General features: G+C 54.7%; 1 protein-coding gene across 4 annotated transcripts in view; it reads right to left on the bottom strand.

Annotated features, from left to right (window-relative positions):
* Positions 1-17913, bottom strand: part of BMP1 (bone morphogenetic protein 1) — a 70193-nt gene that overhangs the window by 13813 nt on the left and 38467 nt on the right. For all 4 annotated transcript variants that reach the window (XM_067544488.1, XM_067544485.1, XM_067544487.1 and 1 more), the window contains 8 exons: positions 12670-12794; positions 6906-7021; positions 4323-4425; positions 3506-3622; positions 3048-3193; positions 1189-1384; positions 557-682; positions 187-347 (listed from right to left, as the gene is read on the bottom strand). In XM_067544488.1, the coding sequence (XP_067400589.1) occupies positions 187-347; positions 557-682; positions 1189-1384; positions 3048-3193; positions 3506-3622; positions 4323-4425; positions 6906-7021; positions 12670-12794 (1090 nt within the window). The remainder of the gene's footprint in view (positions 1-186; positions 348-556; positions 683-1188; positions 1385-3047; positions 3194-3505; positions 3623-4322; positions 4426-6905; positions 7022-12669; positions 12795-17913) is intronic.

Genomic DNA, 17913 nt, shown 5'->3' on the forward strand with positions numbered 1-17913 from the left:
CATGCAGATCTCAAGAGGTAGCACCACCAGCAGAAATGAACACCTGACCTCCCTCTGCTGCGGAGCCTCCTCTGAGTGCATGGAACGGCACCCAGAGATGCCGCAAAGCCGGTCTTTTGCCGATGGTGGTGAGGAGTTAACCAAGGAGGAGATCCTCCCATGAGGAGACAGGGCCTCGGTACTCACGTCATTGCCCTCGGTCTCAAAGAATTCGAATTGCAGGGAGATGCGGTACTGGGAGGGCGCCACCAGGTGCCAGACACAGTCCTTGTTGGGCGGATATTCCTTGGGCCAGCCCGGGCTGGTGATGGAACCATTGAGCCTAGTGAGGAGGCCTCCGCAGGCGGCTACAGGGTAGAAAGCACAGGGGAGCATTGGCCAGGCTTCCTTCATTGGCCCCTTCCCCGAGACATGGGGCTGTGGGAAACTGACTGTCACAGGCCAGGCAGTGCCCAGGAGCATATGGGGGGACTGGAGCGGGGAGGGGCGAGCAGTCGCAGCTCTGGAGCTGTTAACGGGTTCGCGGGAAGGCTCGCGGCTGCCCGGAGATACTGACCCTCACACTGGCGCTTGTCCAAAGCCAGTTCGTAGCCAGGGTCACAGGCACACTTGTAGCTGCCCAGCGTGTTCAGGCAGCGCTGCTCACACCCGCCGTTGTTGGGCCGCGAGCACTCGTCTACCTCTGGGTGTGGACAAAAGCAGAGGAAAGTTTGGTAGCGGGACCCTGGGAACAGGGAACACATCTCGGCACTGGCCGGCAGGGAGCACGCTGCCACTCTCAGAGCCCCACCCCTGTCCCGGGAGAACAGGAACCAAGCAGGGCTTGGAGACTGCAACCCCATCCAGGCACGCACGGGAAACCCGGGGAGCAGTGGCCTGGAAAGAGAGGCGCCGCTGAGCAAGCTAAGCTCCCTGCCCAGCTGCTAGCGGGTGGGACCGTACCTTGGACTGGGCTTGCTTTTGGTCCCTCTGCTCCCTCTGATGCCCAAGGATAAAGGGTGGGATTTTAAAGCCAAAGAGCTGACCTGGGGGAACAGCTCAGCCTGCCCCTTCCCCACTGGTAAGCTGAGCCTCTCCCCCCCCGGCACGCTGCACCAAGCCCACCCCGTATACCCGGAGGCTGGCGAGGAAGGGTCCATTGCCACGTGAGCGAGCGCCAGACGACGCTGGCGGAGACGGCGCCGGTACCTTTGAAGAAGTTGACGGCGAAGCCAGCCTTGTTGATGGAGCCGTCCGAGACGAACTTAATCCACAGCTTGTTGGACGTGCTCTTGATGTCGTCGGGCTTGTCGTAGCCGCAGTACCGGCCGATCAGGCTGCTTGACTCATTGTCGCCGTCCCGGATCTCCAGGTAGTCGTAGGCACAGCTGTCGTGCCGCTCGATCTGGGAGCGGGGGAGCAGGCAAGACAGCAGTTCACCAGAGAGCTCCTGAAGACCCATCAGCTGCCCTGATTAGCCAGATGGCAACTTAACCTGCTGAGGTGAACTCCCTCATGCAGTAGCGATGGACCAAACCCTTGTGGTTTCACTTGTCAGCTATCGCTCCTGTCAGCCGATGATCCCAAAGCAACTGAACACCAGCCCCCGTCAGGCAGGGGTGGTACCGTGATCCCTATTTTAAAATTTGGGAAACCGAGGCACGGAGCCAGGAAGAGACTTGCCCAAGGTCACCCAGCAGGTCAGTGGCGCAGCAGGGTGTAGGACCTAGGGAACTGACCCGAAGGAGACGCGTTACACGTTCAGTGACGGTGCAGGTGGTTTCATTTCCCAGGACACAAACTCTACATGCACCCAAACCTGAGAGGTCTAGACTGGGTGTCTGAGTGGGGGTCATGGTCTTGCATCGACCAAACAGAAGCTGGAGATGCAGGGTTTGATTCTGCTCTAACCTGAACCACTTTTATACTGGTGTGAAGCCACTGCCTTCACCAGTGACTCCTGATTTACACCAGCATGAAAGCACCATCCAGCCCACAAGGGGTAGCTCACATACATCTACGGACATGTCTATGCTGCACTTAGACGGCGTTACTGCAGCACAAGCACGCATACTGGGGCTAGCTTCCCGCGAGCTAGCTTGCTAAAAACAGCGGAGAAGACACGGCCGCACGGGCTAGCTGCCCCAATACAAGCCCTTCTTGGAGCCCAGGTACAGACGCAGGTGGCTAGCCACATCACCACATGCGCTGTCAAGCCTTCACTGCTGCTTTTAGCAAGCTAGCGCAGTCACAGCCCTCCACTGCCGTGCACACAGACCCTGAAAAGGCAAATGACACCTGCCGCTGCGCAGCTGTTCCAAAGTGTGGCTGAGGTGTAATTATACAACACACCACCCCCCCTCCCCTTCTGCTCTTACCACCAGGCCGCACTGCCTTCCTACAGCCCGGGCTGTAGAAAAGAGCTGGGCAGAAATCCTCCAGCGGAGCCGTTTACTGTCAGAAAACAGTGATTCCAAACGTTGTGCGTGGATGTACCAATATCACCAAAACATTTTATGAAAGATTGTCCAAACGTTTTGTTTCAATCAGGACAAAGTGCTACATTTTGATTAATACCACATCAGGGGTCAAAAACCCTCGCTTCGAAGTGAAGCGCTTCCATGAGGTCGTTTCGATTTGAGCACAAAAACAGGGTTTCTGAGCTTTCATTGCGTGGGAAATTTCGGTCATTTGGGCTTTTCGTTCTGATTTCGGGCAAGAGGAAATTTTGCAGTGTCAGTGACTTGCCCAAGGTAACCCAGCATGGCACGGCAGAGCCGGGAATAGAACCTTTACGCCTAGCCTGGTGCCCTACCCATTGGGCAATGCTGCCCCCTCACCCAGCAGCTGTGAGGATTAACTAGTTAACGCTTCCAAGGCGCTTTGAGCTCTTCAGGCAAAAGACGCTAGCCCAAGAAGTGTTGGTCTCCTGCCAGCCTCCACGGGGCCAGACAGAGACCCAGAGGCTCAGCATGTCTCAGGACCTGGGCCATTGGGAGAGAGTCAAGGCTCCGTGGCCTGTAACTGCGGTGCCCGCACTGCGGGCTGGATGCTCGCGCAGCCCCTACCTCGAACGACTGGAAGGTGAGGCCCACGTGGAAGCCCTCGGAGATGGTGATCTTCCAGATGCACACTTTGTTGGGCCGGTATTCGTCAGGGTAGTTCGGAGATTGGATGTGTCCAGTGTCCTTCTTCACTTCTCCCCCACAAATGGCTGCAAGGGAAGGTACCGCCAGCCCAGCTGTAAGCCGCGTGGTGCCTCCCTTGCCAAGAGCCACGGCTGCTGCTGGGGCCGGGCCTCGGATTCTAGGGGGGGGCTCCAGGGAGGAAGTTATTTGGAGGGCCTGGGACCACCCAACCCATTCCCAGGGGAAGGCTTAGCACCGACGAGTCCTAGTCAGCCTGCCCCAAAGGAAAGTCACCCTTGAGATACTGCGTTGAACCGGTGTTGGGAGCACAAGGATTCTCTCCCCTGGGGTCACCCACCCGAGCGAGCCCGCCAGTCCCAGGGGGGAGGGCCTGGTACCTTCATAGACGGCGAAGAACCCTTTGCCGACCCAGTTGCTGCTGCTGCGGAATTCGATCCAGAGGCGGCTGTCGGTGGAGATGATGGGCTCAGGCAGTTTACTCCCACAGAACTTGCCTGGGGGAGGACACGTGAGGTCAGAGGAGTTGCGCTTACTTCATTTGCAAAGCACTTGGAAGATGTGGGCGAACATGCGGGGCACGGGGGCGAATCCTCATCATAGGAGGTTTTTAAAGAAGAGGTTAGACAAACACCTGTCAGGGGTGACCTAGACAGATTTAATCCTGCCTCGGCACAGGGGGACGGAGTAGATGACCCCTTGATGTCATAGAATCACAGAAGATGAGGGTTGGAAGGGACCTCAGGAGGCATCTAGTCCAACCCCCTGCTCACAGCAGGACCAACCCCAACCAAATCATCTCAGCCAGGGCTTTGTCAAGCCGGGTCTTAAAAACCTCTAAGGATGGAGATTCCACCCGCTTCCAGCCCTATGTTGCTACGTTTCTGTGGGCGTGTTTCTGATCTCACCCTACTGTCAATTGGGATTAACCCCATTTAAAACAATGGGGTGAGCGAGAGGAAAACCAGGCATCGGTTATTCTTCCTACTCTGGCTGATGGCACGCAGATCATTCAGCATCACTGCAGTAAGTTTCATGCCACAAGCCAATAAAGCAGAAAAGGCGGGGGATGTGGAGAGGGAGAGCGTCACGGGAGCTGGGAGTTAATGATGGAGGAAGGGGTCAGTACATGGACTGAGTTCCAGCAGTACAACAAGGCTCAGCTTGCCAGGGCCCTTAAAGATGCCCGGTGGTTACCTCGCTTCGTGGCCTTTCTCCAGTACCCGTCTCTCACCTCCACGTAATCATACCAGCACAGCTGGCTTCGGTACAGATCCATGGACGTGAAGTTCAGGATGATCTGAGAGGGGAAACAAGCAGAGATTAAACTTCCCCCCCCGGAAGGACCCACTGGCTAAGTGAGTGCCTCATCCCCCTCTGAGGGCTAGTCCATGACAGGATAATAGCCTGCTACTACTGCCAGCTCCCAGAGTTGCTCCGTTAGCTGATGTGGTATTAGTCTGGGCTGCAGTACTGAAGATCCCAGGATCAAACCCACCCAGGGGGTCATTATGCCATTCCAACCACCTCCCTCCGACAGGCCGCCAGGGTGGGTGAGTGAACACAAGAGCAGTTTGTGGTGCAGCCATGAGCGAATCTCATCCTCTGCTAAACTCAAGGTCCATCATCCACCCCAGGGAGTGCTAGGGCACCAGTAGCCACCGTGTCCAGATGCTACTTTGACCAAGGGCCAGCAGCACCTTTCCAAAAGGGACCAGACAGACAGCCTGAAGGGTCCGGACTGACAGATACTCAGCACTGTTTAAAAACCAGGGCCCATTAAGGCACTTCAAGTTGGGGAGCTAACCACTGAGGCACCCCAAATCACGAGTCACTTGGTAGCAGACAGGCCCAAACTTCTCAAGGCCCAGCCGTTACTGCGATCCCCCCAGGCAGCCAGAGTTAGGGGCTTCCACCGCTGGCTAGGGAAAACTGTCAGTTAAATACAGGAAAGTGGCTGCAGGGGGCCATGTACCCTGGGTTTAGCTTCGAACTTCAGGTTGGAATAAATGGTGGAAACTCCAGCCCCACTGAAATCGCAGCTTCATTTGATTTTGGGGTGGGAAGCACAGCATCCCAGGGTGTCAGGAAAGCAAAGCACCAGTTCCAGGTTCACGTAAGAGGAGCGTGAACCTGGCCCAAGCTACGAGCCCGTAACCGAAACTCAACTCATGACTTGGTGTGGAGCTCTGCTCATTAACTCAGCCAGCGGGAAATGGGCCTAGGCTGCACATCACAACTCACCCCAAGCATGGGTCCTTCTCCACAGTCCTGAAGGGGTCAGGGGCGGATCAGTGCTTGCATTGCAACAGAGCAGCAAGAGGCACTGCATATGGAGAGCTGCTTAACTTGGCTAGCTGCGGCTAATGGAAAGCCAAGAGAGCGCTCTGCTGGCATGATTCAAAGGCAGAAAACAGCAAGGATCGCGGGGAGGAGGAAGGAATTAGAGCAGTTTGACTGACAGGAGTGGGGTAAAGTTGAACAAGAGGAAGAATCAGGGCTTGATCTGACACCCATTGAACTTGCTGGGAACCTTCCCACTGGTCCTGAGAGCTCTGGATTGGGCCTTCAGGCAGATCATCTGGGGAAAAAGCTTCCTGAAGGAGAGATTTTTCAGAGTCCCCCTCAAGGGAGTGGGAGTCCCCCTGCTTGGGACATTTCCAAGGGGCTGGCCAAAGCCCAAGGGAATAGCCCGCACCTCTGCACCAGCTCCTGCTGGGGATGGCACAGGAGGCCTTTCCCATCCCCGGCTGGCATGAGCGTGTGGCCATCCCGCTAGTGACCGTGGTGCGGGCAATGGAGGGCAGCCCAGCAGGGCGGACGGGGAGGGATCGAACCACCCGGCCCGGCTACACGGGCCGGAGGATAAAGGGGAGAACCAGGCTGTTTGAAGAGTAAGGTTCCCCCCTGCTTGTGAACTGGGTAGCAGACTGGCTCCATGGTGCTAGGCACTGTACAGACACAGAACAAAGGGGCAGTCCCTGCCCCAGACAGTAAATGGCTCTGATGGCTCTGACGCAGTAAGCCAAGCCTTTTCCAATCCCTGACACCCCCTTCCACCCCCACATCAAGCCAGGATCTAGCTGGGATCCCCTCCCATTGGCAGCCTGGGAAGGGGAGCATGCTCCTTTCCCATCCCTGACTACGAGGCGTCTGGTGATGCCGACAGCACAAGACTGGAGGAGGGAGTAACTTTCCACTGGGGTGCAGAGAAGGGGCTGTCCCCACTCCCGACATATGTCGCATTTCTGCTCCCTGCTCTGTGCTATGCTCCACCACGGAGACATTTCCCGTGGGAAGGCGAAGCCATGCAGTGACGCTCAGGGTGCACGGGGTTAAATAGCGATGGCTGTCAAGGCAGTTCCCAGAACACGGGATCCCAGCCAGGCAGAGTGGAGGCGCTGCAGTAAGAAAGCGAACACCAGGCTGTGTGCTGGGAGCTGGGGCTGAGAGAAAGCGCTGTCACAAGGGGCAGAAAGGAGAGGTGAAGATGTGTGCAGAGCTACGGCCAGCGCTCCGCCACGGGGGGCTACTGAGAAGATAAAGGATGGAGAGGGAAAAGGGATAGAGGGAAAGACAGGAGGGGAAAAATGGGGAAGAAAGAGGAAGGAAAACGTTAATGAGAGGGAGTGAGAAGGGAGGGACAGAGAAGAGAGAGGAACAAGAAAAGCACTGTGCAGCACTTGCCGGATTTCCCTCATTTAATCCCTTCACCCCCAGCCCTTTGCAACAGCACACCTTGCCCCAGACCCTTTAGGGTGGACTCTGGAGAGCAGGTACCTTTTCCCCTGGGGTGACCGATATCCTCCAGACGCAGTGTATGTGTGCAGGATATCCATTGGGGAACTCTGGGGAGGAGAAGTTCCCCTGACTGTCCTGGAGGGTCTCTCCACAGGCTGGGAACAAAACAGGAAAGGGAGAGGGTTAAAAACCCAGCAGCAAAGTCACCCCCCCACCCCCGGCCAAACCCCAGAGGGCAGAGCTTCCTCACAAGTGGATCCCCCTTCCTAGGGCAGGCTGGGTCAGAAGGAACAAATGCCATGGACTGCCACCCACGCCTCAGAAATCTGGGGGTAAGAAGCATCCCAATCAGAGAACTTTATTCCAGCCTCCCCCCAACTCCAGCCCAAGCGCAGGAAGGCCCCTGACCAAGGACACAGCAGAGATCAAACTCTAGATCTAAGCTACCTGCTCCCACTGTTAGAAGGGCTAATGTGTCGCTACCAGCTCCCTGCCCTTGCTAGCTTCCAACCACAGCACCCACCCACCTCCCAAAAGCAGCGCCTTGATTTTTCCAACTGTAACCTTCCCCGTGCCAGCTGGGAGAGCACAAGCAGAAGGTATGTGGGCTGGCTGACTTAGCATCTGGCCTGGCCCTAGGGGAAACGACGGGGACGTGTTACCGGCACATATTCTCAAGGTGCATGATGAGCCCAGAGAACGGCTTCCAAACGGCTTTGTGACCAGAGGAGTTGTGTTGCCAGGCGGGGAGGCTGTGGGCAGAGTGCAGTGTCCGGAGCTGCTAGGTTTGTATCAGGGAGGAAGAGCAGCAGCTGGAGTCTGGGGGCTGGAAGAGCTCCTGATTGAGAGCCTGGTGCGAGGGGGTGATGGTCACAGCGCAGGCCTGCGTGTGGGGCTGTTTCTTGGGAAAGATGACGCGGATCGGGGGAGTGGCACCTTAGCCTTGGGGTGTGACTCTAAACGCCCAGCGCCCTGACGGGTCTCACGCATTACCTGGTGAACCTCACGCACGTGCCCAGGTACACTCCAAAAGCTCTCTGCTCCTGCACTGCTGCCCCATGGACTCCAGCCCCACCTGTGGGCTCAGCAGCTCTGAACGGTTGGGGCTTCTGAGGCGGTGATGGGACTGGAGGCTCCTTTAGACCCGGAGCCCCATTTCAAGGGAACAGAGCGCAAAGGAGGCAAGTGCCCATGGGAAATAGCTCAACAGACCACTCAAGCGCTGAAGGTGTGCTGGGGGACTGAGCCTGGGAACATGGAGCAGGCACTCCCTGCCGCCCTGGGAAGCACGTATAGCACAATGTAACGTGCTCCTCCCAGTTACGGTGCAGACAGAGTCGGGCCAGGTGCGTCTCTCTGGACTGCACGAGCGCTAGAGAAGCAGTGAGCTCTGCAGTTTGCTGGCTGCCATGGACTCTGGCATCCCAGGCGGAGGGAGGTTGCTGCAAGACAGCTTAGCAATAGACACGTTCAGCTCCGAATGCAAGGTTCAAGGATGTTTGGATCAGGCTCCACAACCAGCAGCTTTCCGAGATCCCATTCCAAAGACCCCCAAATAGCACATCGGGGGGGGGGGGGGGGAGGCAATTTATGCCCCTTTGATGGGCTGAGTCACCTTGTTTGGGAGTTGACCCTGCATTCCTGCAGAAGTTAGCACTTTCCAACCTGACACTTAAGGCGTAACACCCTCTGGCTGCTTTGCTCCAAGGGAAATCTCTGTCTTTTGTCTCTGGGCTTTGCTTCTTTTCACCCAGACAGCAGCACTGGCCTCTTTAAGATGCATCCCCCTCACCCCCCAATCACATCAATAGCCTGGACTGAAGTTCCCAAGTAGCCATGGAAACCCAACCCGGTGCCATGTTGCCACAGCAACAGAAATGCCAACTTTAGGATGGAAAATTAAACCTTACAAGAGTTTTTGTGTCGTCTCTTCTCCCGCCCCCGCCCGGACTCCTGCTGCCTCTCGCTCAAGTCTTGGCCTTCCCAGCAGAGCACCATGAATCCAACTATCTCCTATAAACAATTTTCCCCCTGCCTTCCACCAAGCCAGGGTCTCAAACCCAGCCAGGTGTCAGCTGCAATTAAGGCTTTCCGGGAGCTGCATCTGCATTCATGCCCCCCATGGCGGCTGTCAATCCCCTGCCCTGCCTCTCCCCCCTACCCTACCACGCCATGCCATGGCCAGCCAGGCCCGTGACAGGTTTACTGCTTAGCACTGTCTGGAGTTAGCCCAGAACTACCATCTGGAAGCCACACGATCTAGTTGGCTGTGGTAAATCTCAGAGGCACTTCAACCTCGCTGTCCTCAGGCCAAGACGTCATTCTCTGCCTCCCTGAGCATGGAGCCAGCCCCAGGGACTGTTTTGATGGAGCAAGATTAAAGGTGAAATGTAGACAATGGTTTCAAAACTGGGGGGTTGAGCCTGTCCCTGCCCCTCCCATGGAAAAAGGAGGCGTGGGCTGTTTTTAATCATCATTTCCCCTGCTTGGTTTCTAACCTTAGAAACATCAGCCATGTCATGTCTGGTCTGCCCTGAGTGTGCTGGAGAACCGCTGGAAGGTCTGAGGGGTGTTTAATGCAAGTTCTCAGACTTGAATTGCAAGGGCCAGGCAAAGGTCTTGTATGTTTAACAATGACATCCTTTCTCCAAGAGGCTAATTAGTCACCGGAGTTAAACAGGAGCTAGTGATAACCAAATTCATGCACAAGGCTAAAACTCCAGTGAAGCCAATGCAGCTGGGTCCATCTATCCCAGAAGAGGATTTGGCACAAAAAGACGTGATGGTATTGGACTACAAATCCCTTCTCCTCAACTGCCCAGCTTGCACTCTGCTCGCCTCTGTATTGTCATAGTTCTCACTAGTTCTCCAGTCCTCCACGGAGTTTTCCACCTGAGTGTGGACCTGAATTTCAACTTAAAACAAACCAACCAACCAACCAAAAAAACCCCCAAGAGCTATCACTCCTCCTTTATTTATTTATCAATCAACAAAACAAAACAAAAACAAACCTCCTTTCTGGCTTCCTTCATTATAAAGCAGCAAAAGTAAGACATGTCTCATTTTATTCTACTGTAATGGTTCTCTCTAAACAGCAGGGATTTCTGCAGGTCTGCTCCTGCCCTGAGCCAGGGTCTGTCTAGATTTCTGGATCTCGGTCTGTTATCTGAAGTGTACTTAGATATCACACATGTTTGCAAAGCCCCCGTCACCATATCATCAAGCACAGGTGCCCTGTAAATAGGTTCCTCAGGGTGAAGGTAATGTAATGCACTTCGCACACATTGATTAATTCAGCCTGGCACTTCACGCCCCCGGCTCAAGGAGATGGGTATTACACTCATTTCATAGATGGGGGAACAGACACAGATAAGTGAAATGACTTGCTCAAGCCCAGTCAGTGGCAGAGACAGGAATAGAACCCAGGCACCCGGAATCCTACATGTCATTCTTCGGCTCCCGGGGCCAGGTTCAGATCTCAGGCTGCACCAGGAGTAACCCCACTGACTGACTCTCTCTGTGCCTCGGTTCCCCATCTGTAGAAGGGGGATTCCAATTGTTCCTTTGTCTTCTGGTCCATTTACACTGTGAGCACTCTGAGGCAGGGGCCACCTCTTACTATGTGTACATACAGTGCCTAGTGCAATTAGGTAGCTGATTAGAACTTGTTAGGAGATTCACCTGTGCCTCCCCCAGCTGTGGACAACTGCAGCAAAAATCAATTCATTCTCACAGCTGCCAAAGCTACAGATGTTGCAGAGCCATAGTCCGATTGCTGAGCCTGTCACCTCCACAGCCGGACGGACCACGTGGCAACATTGTCATGCCATGGGCATCAGGAAAACCGGCTGGAAGATACTTACTCACGCCTGCAGGAGGCCACTGGGCAGACAGGAGACTGACTGCTGTGGGCCATCCAGACAGCGGTCTTCTCCATCAACACCCTGTCAGCTCACGGCGGAGAATATTGGTGAGGCAACCGTCGCTAGGCACTTGTCTCCATGGCTATTTTTCATGGGTGGAACTCCAGAGCCCCATTCTGCTCTGTTTGCCTGACACGTGCTTTGATTTCTTCTTAACATCCTCTGTTTTCGGCAACCCGTAAGGAGCAAGGGGGAAGATTTATAGCAGAGCTTGCCGACCTGCTCTCCTCTCTCAGGTAGGCTACAGAAACAGCAGCAGAAAAGACCCACCTAGGGCTCGGGAAACTCGGCAGATTTTTCTTGTCTTTCTTTCCATTCTGTTTGGATTGTACATCAGGGAAATGGAGCGGACTCCAAAGTGAGCAGCACCGGTTAGAGCCAGGCAAAACAAGGGAGGGATGCAAGTTCCTGACACACAACTCGGTCGGCGCACCTCAACCCTGCCTCACTGCACCTGTTGCTATTCCAGCCCTGGGCTCGCTACCTCCCGCTCGGTCAATGCACCTCGGTCCTGATCTGCAGCCCCTCCCTGCACTGCCCACTCCCTGTCTCCTGGCACTGAAGCATCATTCCCTTCAGAAACGTTCCCACTGCAATTACATGAACTCCTTGGTGGAAAAACAAGCCCGTTCTCTTTACAAACCTTTGTCCTCTCCCTGACCAGAGGGTGAGTCAGGCTAGTTGTCTATGATCTCCAGGCCAGACGAGTACTCAGGAGTCAAATGGGAACCAGAAATTTCACACACTCCTGACTCTTCACTTGGCTACTTGTCCCTGCCTTCCTTTCTGACATCTGTTTAACTGCTGGAGCCAGCGCCGGAGATGGCTGGACAGTCTCCAAGGCCTTGGTAAAGATGGGAGCTGTCGGTCCAGACTGGAGTCTCAGACCCGAGTTAGATCATGCCATTTCCATTCATAAAGCAGTGAGAAGTGCTCAGATCAGTGCATGATGTCAGGACCCAGGGGACATAACATACTCAGAAGGGGTTGGGACACCAGGCTCATCTTATTCCAGCTGGCGTTACCAAATCAGAGGCTGTGACTGCATTCCCAATGGAACACGCTATGGGTCACTGACTCATTCTCTGCCCTCAACTCCTTTCTGAGACTTCCTTAGCACAAAGATTTTTCATTCATGCAGCTAGGAGAAAATGATGAAGAAAATAGGTGTGTGGGTCAGCTAGAAGAAAGATGCACTACAGACCTATAAAGAATGCATGCCACATTCTGATCACAGTCACAGCAATGTATATTTGAGCTGGGTTTCAGGTTCTTAAACTCACTCGCTTATTTCCCTGGTTTTATTATTTATATTTGTTTGAAATAATTAAAAAAAAAAGAGTAAAGTCAGCCACTCCATGGTCGATTGAAAATCAGGGAGAATTGATGAAAAAAAACTATCAATTTTTTTTTGTAAAAAATTTGAAATTCTGATGAATTTTTTGGTGGAGATTTCAAAATCTGAAAAATTTCAACCAGGAGGCTCATGTGGTTAAGGCCTCCTGGGATCACGGGTTCAATTCCTGCCTCTGCAATGGACTCCCTGGGTGACCTCGCCGTGCCTCCATTCCCCTTCTGTAAAATGGGAATAATAATCCTCTGTTTTCCTACTCTTTGTCTGCCCCTTCTATTTAGATTGCAAGCTCTTTGGGGCAGGCACTGTCCTTGCCTTATGTGTATGTACAGCACCTAGCACAATAGAGCCTCAAACTCAATTGGGATCTTGGCTGCTACTGTAATACCAGTCACAACAACAACAACGTACCAGATAAGGCTGGTGTAGCAGGTTTCTGTGTCGCCCTTGATCCCAGCTGGCAGATGTGTGTTCTGCACCTACCCTGCCCCCCCACCTTGGATACCGAGTAGCTAGTGGCACTTACCTGGGCATCTGTACAGCTTGCGCGCCTGGTCTATGTCCCCTTTGCTCAGCCGAGTCCGCTGGCCAATGTGGGGCACCACGCCGTTCACATTGTATTTGGGCTGGATGGTGTCAAGGAAAATCCCTCTGGAAGAAGAGCGGAGAGGGGTGAGGGGAATGGATGGTGTCAGCTCCTCAGCTCCCCTGGGGCCTCCACAGCAAAGCGGCACCGGGGGCAGAAATTCACGTCATGGGCTCAACACGAAGGGCTCCCCCTTCTGCCCAAAGTGGCTGCAGAGCAATGGAGGGGCTTGCCCTCCTCTCGGATCACGCCACCTCAGCTACACGCCTAGGCCCAGTCCAAGAGCCTAAGTGAGGCTTGGTGGGCCTGGCTCAACCATTCCAGAGAGAGTCCTGCTCTGCTCACGTCTAAGCGGTATGCACCCACCGCAAACCCCGCTCGCTGCGCTTGGAGGGAGGCCGGAGTCAGTGGAGTTATCCCCGAGATGGATGTGGCCCAGACCCCAACTGGCCACACAGTTAAAAAGGGGTGCCACAAAAATTCAGCCCAACTATTCCCTGGACTGGCTGGCGGAACGAAGAGGGGAGAAGTACACAACTCGCCCCCTCAGGAGACAGACCAGCTTCGTTCTGGGGGATTTTAGGACCAAGTGGGTAGAAGAGAAAAGCTGGATGTAGTGCTATACATGGTATTAGCGTTGCTGCAATCAGCCGTCTCCTCGGGTATCGGCCAGAGGGAGAGGAACGGGGTCTGGTTTTCACAGCAGAGGGGGTTTGGAGTCAGGACTCCTGGGTTCTATCCCTAGCTCTGGGAGGGGAGTGGTGTCTAGTGGTTAGAGCAGAGGGGGTCCTGAGTTCTAGTTCTGTCTCTGACACGGGCTACATAAAGTATGTGACTTTGGAGTGACCAGCCAGCAGCAGCTGCACAGAGCAGGGCAGCTCCCCATGGCCCTTCGCCATCTCACAGCCAAACACGAAATACACCAAAACGTAAACAAGGGTGCGGAGTGGTCAGCGAGGGAACCAGGCGAGGGGATTGCCATGGAAACCCAGCCACCAGAGGGCAGGGCGGCCAAGACATGCAGCGAGTGTGTCATCACCAGAGATCTCAACTGCCCGGAGGGGATAGCGGAGAGGGATTGCTCATGGGCCAGGCTGTGGTCTGAGCACATCATCCCGCCAGTGCTCTGAGCTCATCCCACAAACAGGAAAGGTTCAGGGAAGAGGTTCACTCCCCATCACCCGGGGACACTCCAAGGTCGACTGCAAGATGCCAGCTGGGTCTCTCACACCATCCAATCCAACTGCTCTCCATGAAGAAGGCAGGATCATCCCTGCAGACACATCATCCTCAAGGGCCAGGCTCCTGCACGCAGCTTTCCCCGCGGGCGAAGAGATGAGCACCCCCAACTCCCAGCGAGCCAGTGCGCCTGATCCTCCTGCTACTGAAGGCAACAGGAGTTTTCCAAGCAACTTTAACGTCAGCAGGATGGGGCTCAAAGTGTATTGCAGGCCCGGCATTGGCCCGTTCTACACCCAGTGCTTTGGAGTGTATATTTCCTGCCTCTTCTCAGAAGCAAGCTCAAAAGGCAGCAAATCCCATGATGCCCACAGGCTGCTAGACAGGCTAAAGGCAGTCAGAGAAAGAATACAACAGGGAAAGGAAAAGGCGGAGAGAAAACGAATGAGAATGTGTGTGGAAGAGGACTGGTCTATACAGGCAGCAAAGCTACGTCTCCCAGGGGTGTGAAAAGCCCACACCTCTGAGAGACAGAACTATAGCGAGCTAACCCCCGGTGCAGACAGCGCTAGGTCGACAGAAGAATTCCTCCATCAACCTAGCTAGTAGGTGTGTCACTACAGCGATCGGAAAACCGCGCTCGTCTGTACTGGCGACACGGCGCTGCAGCACTTCAGTGCGGACACTGGCAACAGTCACGGTTAAACCACCTCTCCAAGAGGTTGGCTTAACTACGCCACACCGGGGGACTGATTCTTCACACCCCGACGGGCAGTGAGACCGACCTCATTTTCCAGTGTAGACCAGGCCTGACGCGCTACAGCGGGGTAGACATACCCTGAGAGAGGGAAAATGAAAGAAAATGAAAAAGACCGAGAAGGAGGCGTTGAGATCAGAGAGGCTATGCAAGCAGCTAGTGCTCCCCTCCCCCCGCCTGCGCCCCCCGATGGGTCCGGATTCTGCTGTTAATAAATGGAATCTTTCCCTGCTCCTGTTACCATATGGAGCAGTTTAAATCTGGAAGGGGGAGAGCAGGGGGGCTTTTATTTCTCTCTAGTTTCCATCCTGTCATCTTGAGTGATTTTCAGGCGTGCTTTTCCTGGCCCCGTGGAGTTATTGTTACACGCTTCGCCCAGTTGGCAGGGATTCTCATCTGGCAGCCGAAGCCAAGAGGCAAGCAAGCAACGGGATTTAAAAGAGCAGCACAAGGCAAGGCAGATGGGACGTTCTCGACCAGCAGCAGCGCCGCCATCATGTGCTGCAAGTCATCCTCGAGGATGTCCCTGACCAGCCTTTCACCTCCTCCTAAGGTTTTGGCTGGAGATGGAAAACAAATGATGAAATTTCAGGGCCGGCTCCACAGTGAGTAACCATGGGGCGAGTTGCCAATGGCCCTGGGAATATGAGTCATGAGGGAGCAGCCCATCAGCTTTTGTCCCAGAGCTGGGCCCCGGAGGCTCGATTTCACAAAATCGCTGGGCAGGGTGGAAATACCAGGCCTTTTTATTAAAAGGGGGGGAAAATGTGCCGAGCAACCGCGATTATGCAAAGCTCTTGATGGAGGGCCGGGAGCTCTAGGTGATCAGGGACGCCGTCTCTTGCAGATGTTACTTTGCCCAACTATAGGCAAATGCCAGCTTCCCAGATCAGCAGGACACTGTTCAGAAGCCTCCCCTCCTTCTGGGTGCCTGAAGCCACTGGTGCAGAATTCTGCAGAATTCACCTAGCATTTCCACCCTCTCCTGGTTGAGAGGAGATGGATGTGTGCATCCCGCACTGCCCTGAACTGGAGCGGAGAGTGTGCTCAACAGCTCTGCAAACCAGGGCCCCAAGAGGGGTCCCAAGTTGGGTAGCAAAAGCCAAAGAGGTCTCAAATTATTATGGTAGCACCTAGAGATCGGGGCACCATTGTGCTGGGTGCCGCACACATGTAGCCTGGTCTAGAAGAGATTACAGCCTAAATCAGAAAAGGAAGGTGGGACAGAGAGGCAAAATGACTTGCCCAAGGTCATCCAGCAGGTCAGTGGCAGAGCTGGGAATAGAATCAAGACCCCTCCCATTGGTTCAGGCTGCCCTAACTAGCGACTTTTGAAAATGTGAGCCAGGATGACCAAGGTTTTTATAGTTAAGGTGCCGTAGGCTCTGATTCAGCAAAGCCCAGTTTTATGCACCCGGGTAGTCCTGCTGACGTCAATGTAACAGATTGGGTGCATGCTTCTGCACCAGCTGAATTGGGGCCTGAGCCGGGCTGATTCGGCTGGTCTCACAGAATGCCCAACACCCTGGAAAGGAAGGAAGCCCCCATGCTGACTCAGGCATGACTGTGTATCCAGCCCCCAGTCCAGTTATAATCCATGGTAAACAGCCAGAAGGACCTGCCTCCTTTCTGGATAACAGGTGATTTGGTTCATGCCGTCTGGGGTACGTTGTGTCTCTCTTATGAAAGCAAGACCCAGCGGCATGTCCCGGGCAGCATGGATGAAGCTGGCAACCGTACCAGCTGAAACACACCACGCAGCACCACAAACACAGCGCGGACAAACTGCACCAGCTGCACCTTCGTAGCCTGCAGCGACACGCGTCTGCAGAGCGCGCAGTGACTGGCTCGGCCGAAAGGAATTCACAACCTAGGATTCACCTGCCAGCCAACCTCCCAGGGAAAAGACTGGAAAGCCCAACAGCGGCAACAAAAGGAGGGATAAAGCGAGAGGCTCAGCAGAGGACATCGTCAGCCCACAGCATGCAAGGACGCAACCCGCTGGGAGGTGGGCTGCGGCGGCAGATTCAGACACGGCGCTGCTGGCTTGCTCCCAGCAATCTGTGTGTTACAATAATTAGCAATCTGTTTTTAAAGCCCTTTCCCTGGCTGCCGCTGTGTCAGAAGGTGAACTTCTCCCGAGGGGATTTCTCATGCATTTAATCAGGATTCAAACGTGACTCGCTGCATGTGAGAATACACTCTGTGCGTGTCTCTCTCCGCTCCGGTGCACCTCGGGGGAGACCCCAGCTTCATCGCTGCAAACACAGAGTGGGTGGGAGAATCATTCATGGCTATGGGAGATGGGACGAGGTGCACCTGACCTGCAGAAACTGGGGCTGCAGAGCAGGAAACATTTGCTAATGAGGAAAGGCCTGGAGGAAGGGTCAAGGAATAAATTCCTGAAGGAAGGGCGTGAAGCCTCATCAATTCAAACATTGAAACCCTGGAGAACATATTGCAGGGAACAATCCGGCATGGGCAAGGGCAGAAGGCACAGGAGAGGCTCAGTACTACAGCTGAATGGCTATCCCAGAGCTGGGTATTATGATGACATGGATCTTTTTGATTTCCACTTCCTTCCAATCCATCGACACGTCCCATCTCTCTCTAGGCTAGTACCTGCGCACCCTATTCTATGGCTTTCCACAGCTGGGGTGCAGAAAGAAGAACTGAATCAGGGATGCAGAAAGGAAGCGTGGGAGGCAGGGGGGCGCCGCTTGGGAGAGCATAGCCTTCTCCCCAGGACAAGGAGGGGTTTTCCAGGCCCAGCACTACAGCTCCCCTGCATTTCGGAGGCAAACACTCACCTCTTGCCCCCGACTCTTACAAGGCAGCCGGCCACGGCCAGCCCTGGGAAATGCTGCCAGGCCTATTTTGACAGAGGTGTTGTTTGCTGGGGCCTGCCATGGGATGGGCTTTTAATGGAGTGCTCGCTCAGGCGGATCGAGGAGCCGCTCTCCAATGACTCACTGGCACAGGCCGTTGCCTCTGCGTGGGACCTGGAGCAGCATGTCCCTTGAGATTCTGGAGGGATATCTCAGAAGCACCGAGCCGCCCTGAGGCAAGGATTTTTCCTCCCCTTTTAGTGCCCTTGCCGGCGGGTCGCCCTGCTGGAGGCTGCAGCTCCCAACCCATTTCCCCACCTCCTCTACCATGAGTGGACTTCCCGCCGGGATGCAAGCGGCTGCTTCTCTCTCCCCCAGCTCTCCATCTCCCCTCTGGAACCGGCAGTGCTGTCAGCAGCC

The sequence above is a fragment of the Emydura macquarii genome, unplaced genomic scaffold (assembly GCF_026122565.2).
Source record: "Emydura macquarii macquarii isolate MOO-44397 ecotype Brisbane River unplaced genomic scaffold, CSIRO-AGI_Emac_v2 contig_170, whole genome shotgun sequence".
NCBI lineage: Eukaryota > Metazoa > Chordata > Testudines > Chelidae > Emydura > Emydura macquarii.